The sequence below is a fragment of the Triticum urartu genome, unplaced genomic scaffold (genome assembly GCF_003073215.2).
Source record: "Triticum urartu cultivar G1812 unplaced genomic scaffold, Tu2.1 TuUngrouped_contig_5995, whole genome shotgun sequence".
Lineage (NCBI taxonomy): Eukaryota > Viridiplantae > Streptophyta > Magnoliopsida > Poales > Poaceae > Triticum > Triticum urartu.
The window spans coordinates 1-8,019 of record NW_024116717.1 but is presented as its reverse complement, the minus strand read 5'-3'; the positions used below and the strand labels follow the sequence as shown (position 1 = coordinate 8,019).

The following is an 8,019-nucleotide window of genomic DNA, read 5'->3' as shown; positions in this document are numbered from 1 at the left end:
TCCGCCCCCCCCCCCGCGGCGGGGGCCGCGCCGCCGGTGGCCAGGAAGGTGCCGCGGAAGCTGGCGGAGCACGGGGACGTGCGCGTGGACGACTACTACTGGCTCCGCGACGACGCGCGCGCCGACCCGGACGTCCTCGCCCACCTCCGCGCCGAGAACGACTACACCGCCGCCCTCATGTCCGGTCAGTCAGATCAGCAGCCCGCTCGCTCGCTTGCCCTTCTCCCCTAGGTTAGATTAGAAGATGCCGCGCCTGGCGCTCGGTGGCTCGGCTTCGATCCGCCAGCGTAACTACTGCTACGCTGTATCTGCCGTTGCTTCGTTAGTGCTACCAGGGGATCTGAGTGGACCAGATTGCTCTAGTGTGGCTAGCTTCACCTAGTACATCACCTAGCAGTGTGCCATGACACTGTAATTGCAGTCATTGCTAGATCAATCAGCGTTGTTAGTAGAGGATCAGCGGAATTTACCTGATTATTGGTCCGTTCAGCTTGATTGCTAGTAGAATTCCTCCGCTTATGCCTCGCCGCTGGTTGTAATGTTATTAGGTTACAAGCACTGTTTTCGAGTCGAACGACTGGTCGATGAGTTGTAACTGGAAGTCGACTCAAACACCTCGGAGACTAGTCGATCGGCAAGGCACGACTCGTCAAGAGTCGCTACCCCAGAATGACTCGTTGACTTGAACACCTTTGTTACAAGTTATAGTATGTGCCTCCTAGTGTGGATCATGGTCAACGTACTTAAAGAATTAGAGCTGTATCTCAGACTAGAACGTATCTGCTGAAGTAATTTTTGGTCTTGGCATGGTGTGCTGCATTTTGGTTTAACTCCTATTTTATTCCCTCCAGATACCAAACAACTTGAGGATGAAATATTCGCTGAGATCCGAGGGAGGATCAAGGAGGACGATATAGACGCGCCTCTGCGCAAGGGGCAGTATTACTACTACAAAAGAACATTGACCGGCAAGGAGTATGCACAACGCTGCAGGCGTCTTGTGCTGACCGATGGCCCTGTTACGGTCCACGACGAGATGCCCACAGGTCCTGATGCGCCTGCTGAGCATATTATTCTGGACGAGAATTTGAAGGCTGAGGGCCATGACTACTACAGCATTGGGGCTTTCAAGGTATGCTTGTGGATCCATGTCCTCTTCTCCATGTGTGTATGTTTGTTTGTTAATTAATGTCCCACTTGGATGCTTCACATTTCAGGTCAGTCCCAGTGGTAAGCTAGTTGCTTATGCAGAGGACACTAAGGGTGATGAAATCTACACTGTTTTTGTCATTGATGCGGAGAGTGGACAGTATGTTGGGCAACCACTTAAAGCAATTACTTGTGACATCGAGTGGGCTGGTGATGACAACCTTGTTTACATAACAATGGACAACATTCTTCGACCAGATAAAGTATGTTAACTCTTCTTCTTACTCCTACACGAAATTTATCCTCATCTATGCTAGTAAGCTGCATACACACTAGACAAAAGAACAAAATAATGATGTTGTGATTTACGTACTGCGATTGCTCTATTGGTCAATGGTTGCAATGCTGTTCAGGGTGTTGTGCCCTGCATACAATTCTTTTAATGTTAATTTCTTGTAAAGGGAAAAAAGTAACTTGAATTCCTCATCTGTGGTTCAAGAATAAGTATTCAGTTATCCTTTGGCCCATATATGTTTTATAATTTGATATTGCAGTAGCAAGTTTTGTGTTTACCAGTGTTTGTAATAGTTTATTGAGTCTTTACCTTTTATGGGCTTTTGCAGGTGTGGTTACACAAGTTAGGATCTGATCAATCGGATGATACATGCCTGTATCATGAAAAGGATGACACATTTTCACTTGGTCTTCATGCTTCCGAAAGCAAAAAGTATTTATTTGTTGGATCTGGAAGCAAAAATACAAGTTTTATATTTTACCTAGACATACCCAGTCAGAGCAAGGAGCTCGCAGTTTTGACACCTCGTGTAGATGGCATCGATACAACAGCAAGTCACCGTGGAGACCATTTCTATATTACAAGGAGAAGCGAAGAATTCTACAACTCCGAATTGGTTGCTTGCCCTTTGAATAATGTAGCCGAGACTACTGTCTTGCTACCGCATAGAGAAAGGTAATAATAAACTTCATTGTACTAATTTATGTTTGGAAGGTCAGTCAGTCTTGTGGTTGATGGATCGTATGCTGGTAGACACTAGACAGTACACAATTGTTTTTTAAACACCATCCTCGATGTAATATTATTTGTATTATTGTATTTATTTGTGATATACCTACTCCAAGGATATAGAAACGGTAATAGAAAAAGCATGATATTTTTTAGCTTGGACATTGTTCTAAAATAGAAGACATTGTTTGTAGCTCATCAATGTTATTTCTAGAAACCTTCACGTTAACATTTTGTAGTTCCAGACTCGAGCATGAAATTTCACTGTGGAGTTAGTTCTGGCTAACAGGTCTGAGGATCTTGGTTGTACTTTGTTTTTCAGATCTTGCTTCTGTACGTAATCAACCACATTTTATCTATTGGATAGCTAATGGACCTGTTCTCAGTTCTTACTGATGTCTTCAAACTTTTGGGCACAAACCTGTTACTCTTTGCATCTTGTCATAATCTCGGGCATATGGATCATTGGTATGATGACAGTACAGCGTTCTAGATTTGGCTACATCTGCTTCCTAGCTTTTGTTTCTTACAGTTACAAAGCAGGTCAGAAGCTTGATGCCATGAAAATGACACTCCAGGGTTTTTTGTAATATACCGAAAATATCTGTGGTTAAGTATGGTGTTTAGATTATACTAGGATAGTCATGTACTATATGTATCAAACTGAAAACTGCACACACCTATCAGTTAAAGTTGTTTGTTGCAAATTTAATTGACTGTGACTTGCTTTTCTTATCAATGGATGTACTATGTGTTAGGGCTGCTGTAATGCCCATTAACAACATGAAGTAGCATTATTGTTTAAATACTTGAAACTCCTTGCAGTGTGAAAATTCAGGATGTCCAACTCTTTGAGAATCACATTGCTGTATACGAGCGTGAGAATGGTCTACCAAAAACAACTGTCTATCGCTTACCAGCCACTGGAGAGGCAGTTGGGCAACTTCAGGGAGGACGGGCAATTGATTTTATTGATCCAGCATATGCAGTGGAACCTGAGCCATCACAGTTCCATTCAAATGTTGTTCGCTTTTATTATAGCTCAATGAGGACGCCACCCTCTATCTTTGACTATGACATGGATACGGGGGTGTCGGTATTGAAGAAAATTGACACTGTAAGTTATCACCTGCACCATTTAGCTTTGATGTACCTATGTTTAACACTACTAGTGCCATGGTAACAAACCGTGCACCTGCTTAGGACCCCCCCCCCTCTTACCTGGCAACCAAACACAATGAACATCAGAATTTCCAGAGTGGGAAATCACTTGATTACTTCTTGTTTGATTCTTGCTCTCCTTAATTTGTTAGATTATTCTGACAGTATGGTTCAGTATTAGAACAGAAGAACTTTGCACTTGCTTTGTTTTATACAAGCCTAATACTCTGTCTGATTCCACATGTCATTTTTACTGTATATATAAACAACAATGACATGTATTTTTAGAAAGAAGGTGAAATAATCATAAGAGACACTAAATAATCGGTGATTTGTTTTTTTTTAAGTCATGATGCAAGCATTGTCCTCTTGTGCTCCTGCAAATGGTCTAGGTCAATCTACATTTTGGTGTCTGCTTCATTCTAACAAATGTGTTAATTTATTCACAAATTTCAGTAGAAAGAACTCTTATGAACCCATGTTGATTTGAGCTTTTGATTTTCTCAGGTTTTAGGTGGATTTGATGTGTCAAACTATGTAACAGAGAGGAAATGGGCTGCTGCTTCTGATGGAACTCAGATCCCCATGTCTCTTCTTTACAGAAAAGATATGGTGAAGCTTGATGGCTCAGACCCCATGCTGCTATATGGATATGGCTCGTATGAGGTATGGACTCTATAATTTATTATCTTCTGTAAATAGCAAGTTTCTACAATCTTGATATGCAAGAAAATAGGGTGACACATCCTTGAAAAGAGAGCCTAAACAGGGAATTTTTTTGCCTCTCTGATATTACTGGTTTCGGTCATTGTATGTTTGGTAAAGTCTGCTGAACAACGACAAAAACAATGTTTTCCTTTTAACTCATGTAAAAATTGCCATATAACTGAGACTATCAACACATTTCAGCCTTTAGCAATTAGTGTGTTGTGCTGCTTCTAACCATGCTCACTGCTTACACATTCCTTGTGGCAACAGATATGCATAGATCCGACTTTCAGGGGATCTAGGTTCTCTCTGGTGGACAGGGGTTTTATATACGTGATAGCTCATATCCGCGGAGGTGGTGAAATGGGCCGGAATTGGTATGAAGATGGGAAGCTGCTGAAGAAGAAAAACACTTTCACTGATTTCATTGCCTGTGCTGAGCACTTGATAGAAAACAAGTACTGTACGAAGGAAAAGTTTTGCATCAACGGGAGAAGTGCAGGTGGTCTACTGATGGGTGCTGTCCTAAATATGAGGCCTGACTTATTCAAGGCAGCTGTTGCTGGGGTGCCTTTCGTCGATGTTCTCACGACTATGCTTGACCCAACTATCCCGTTGACTACAGCTGAATGGGAGGTATTAATCTCCTATATTTTACTTAATTTTGTTTTCATGGTTTACTGTCATATTGTCACTTCGTACACTTGCTTCAGTTAGACATAGGTTAGCTTGGCCTTTGATGCAAACCAGGCTTGTTGGCAGGCATGTCTAAGACTAGGAAATGATTGCCATACTATAATATATATGTCATCAAATTCCTTTTTACATAATCTGAATGTATCTAGTTTTTATGCCATTTATATCCTTATGATAAAAAAATAAAAATAAATAGGAAGCGAATAATCTGCCCTGTATGTAATCTGTGCATGCCCATTGGCCATGCACGTGCTTTAGTCTTGTTATGCACTCCCTCTGTAACTTAATATAAGACGTTTTTTGACACAACGACAATGTCAAGAAACGTCTTATATTATATTACGGAGGGAGTATTTGTTCTAGGTATCAACTTTCATTGCATTGCGCACCTGCAGTTTTGTTTCTGCTATCACCAACACATCCTTTTTGCCCTTGATTCAGGAGTGGGGTGATCCAAGGAAAGAAGAATACTACTATTACATGAAATCTTATTCTCCTGTTGATAACGTAAGTGCTGATCTTTATTTTGTGATATATGTGTTTTCTTGCCCCGCATGGTATCGAGGCTGGCTGCCGAAATGTATTTACCTGAGATGTCTGTCCATCTGCTGCAGGTAAAAGCACAAGACTATCCCCACATTCTCGTCACTGCTGGCTTAAATGGTATGGCCCTTGGATTCTGAGTTTCCATTGGCTACCATTAGCCGTTACACCAGATTATACTCACAGCTAACTACTCCGTGACAAACAGATCCTCGCGTGATGTACTCGGAGCCTGCTAAGTTCGTGGCGAAGCTGAGGGAGCTGAAGACAGACGACAACCTCCTGCTGTTCAAGTGCGAGCTCGGCGCTGGGCACTTCTCCAAGTCGGGGAGGTAAATAAATAGCAAAGGATACATTACTTCTTTGTGCTTGATTTTTTCCTTTCTTACATGGCATGCTGTAGTGCCAAAAAGGAACAAATAACTTTTTTGCTTTTCCTGCCTGACTATCGTTGTTTTAACTTGCAGGTTTGAGAAGTTGCGAGAAGACGCCTTCACCTACGCATTCATCCTCAAGGCGCTGGGCATGATGACTCCAACAACAGCTTCTTCGCTGTGACGTGCACACATATCCATCGTCGCCGTCAGTAACTGCATGGATTTAGTTTTTTAGACACTTCTTCTGATTTGCCCAAAATGGTGGGTAAGAAAGGAAGCCATATGAATTAGTTGTGGCCTGTGATGTGAGGGAGTGGACTAGCAACTGAACCTTTGACACTGTTGTTTAGCAAGAATGGGAGGAGCGATCCTTTGTTTCGGTATCGTGGTTTGGTCTGATGATAAGGAAGTGCGATCCCTTTTTAACTTGTGCGTTTGACGTGTGGGGGAGCACAAGATTGGAAGTGCAGTCCTTGTGTTTGCTATCATGGTTTGGTTTGATGATGATATAGAAACAGAACTCGTGATTCATTAATCCAGCAGCCAGTCCTTCTGCCTAAGCGCTTAATTAATTGCCTTTTATTTAAACCGTCTTTCTGCCTAATTGATGGGCTTGATTTGCCCTACCTGATAGAAAATTCATCATGCCATGAGTTGCAGTCTCGAACTGAAGGCACACCAATTAAATTCATATTCAGTAAACTGCACTTGGTATCTGTACATACACATTGTCAGACACAACTGTTGTGCTTTGGGACATCCTAATTCCCGAGGCAAGTTCTCCTCAAAGCCACAAAATGTTGCACCTATGAGTTCCAGGAATGAATGTCTTTCACTAGATAAAGGCCGGTGGAAAACACATCATTGCAACAATTAGCTCTGTATATTCTTGGTACCTTTACAACCATAGAATTGTCAGACAAAACTGTTATACTTTGGACAAATTCGTCCCAAAGCCAGAGCATGGTGGGTATAATCACCTGTTTATCTGGCAAGCTACGAGCTCCCAGGAATAGATGCAAAAGTTGAAGTGAGCAACGGACACCCAGAACAGCCAACAATTAAGGTGGACTAGGTGCACATAAGGAGGCTTCCACATGATGCAGGATGACAATTGTAATACCTTTCATCAGTGAGCCTGGTCACATCCATTCAACAAAAAATAAAACTTTGAACGACTTAAGGGGCATCTACATATCTGCTAGTGGAGCTCTTCGCCTCTTGTTACACAAACACACCATAACTGCATCGTAAGGAAACTCGAAAAGAGAAGCAAAGTTCCGAAAACATAGAGCAAGTTTGAGCACAAGATGTAACTGTGCATAATCAATCAGTATGAGCTAAATGTAACTTAAATTTAACTCAAATGACTTACCCATCATGCGTCTGCTTTCGTTTCCTCTTGACACCGCTTGGCTTTATTGGCTGATCTTTGCTGCGCCGCCTGAACACCTCGGAATCACTACTAGTACCACTGATGCTACAATCCGCATCAGGATCCCTCGACAGCGCAAGTTTATCAAGACCGGTTGCATTGAGTGAGGTTTCTTCTCTTAGCCGTTGTTTGAAATCTTCCAGCAAAACAACACCTGGGAAAGCAGAGCACAAGCACAAGCATGTTCTTTTTCAGCAAAGTGATCGATGCACCATACATGCATGTGAAGGAAGGCATTGAGCAAACAGCTACTAGTATTCAGGAAGGGTGAGAGCGGCTACATCTTTCGTCATACACTCACAGATGAAGTAAGAACTACTAGTAAAATCGTATTTTTGTGCCAAGTCAGCCTAAAGACCGAGTAGCTATCAATTTGGTCATGAGGCAGGACACATGGGTGCATAAATATTTGGTTAAGCTGCATTTGTCTGAAGACCATTATATACTGCAACTCTGAATCAGGAAAAATGTCCTATGCAATGAATTCGTATCTGTGCTTAAAATCTGCCCCTTTGGCACACAAATTCAGAGCACTGTGAATAACAGAAACGTGGCAACAAACTAACTAACTTTGAGCACGTCATTAGCACAGATTTTTCTCTGATTGTTGAGGTGGAGCAATAGAAGCAGGCAGTTGAGGTGGTACCGAGGGCCCGCAGGGTGCGCAGATCGAAGGCGTCGGCGAGGTGGGAGCGGCCGGCCGTCTCCGCCCGCTTCACGGCCAGCATCTTCAGGCTGATGAGCAAATCCTGCACCACCACCACCACCACCGCGGCACCATTAAAAACCTGTGGTAAGGGCGAGAAATTAAGAGCCGGGAAAGGGGCGGCGTCACCGACGAGCTCGGGTTCGGAGAGGGCTGCGAGCCACCGCGACTCCTCCTCGGTGCTGGCGCTGCTCTCCGCGGCGGCCGGCGGCGGGGGGGG

The 8,019-nt window shown here is 43.1% G+C and overlaps 2 protein-coding genes across 2 annotated transcripts; one reads left to right on the top strand and one right to left on the bottom strand.

The window, feature by feature from the left end:
• Window positions 1–23: 23 nt before the first annotated feature.
• LOC125529987 (protease 2-like) lies at window positions 24–6,041 on the top strand (the record flags this gene model as incomplete). Its single annotated transcript, XM_048694402.1, is given in 11 exon segments — window positions 24–184; window positions 852–1,132; window positions 1,218–1,412; window positions 1,773–2,119; window positions 2,999–3,290; window positions 3,842–4,000; window positions 4,313–4,678; window positions 5,180–5,245; window positions 5,353–5,401; window positions 5,490–5,613; window positions 5,749–6,041. Coding segments are annotated over 11 exon segments (2,131 nt in total), but the record flags the coding sequence as incomplete, so codon positions are not given.
• A 57-nt stretch (window positions 6,042–6,098) lies between these two features.
• Window positions 6,099–7,992, bottom strand: LOC125529988. Its single transcript, XM_048694403.1, has 4 exons — window positions 7,933–7,992; window positions 7,740–7,842; window positions 7,034–7,247; window positions 6,099–6,796 (listed from the first exon to the last, which is right to left on the bottom strand). Exons 2-4 carry the CDS (start codon window positions 7,819–7,821, stop codon window positions 6,730–6,732), a joined length of 363 nt encoding a protein of 120 aa, XP_048550360.1. The 5' UTR covers window positions 7,822–7,842; window positions 7,933–7,992; the 3' UTR covers window positions 6,099–6,729.
• Window positions 7,993–8,019: the final 27 nt, after the last annotated feature.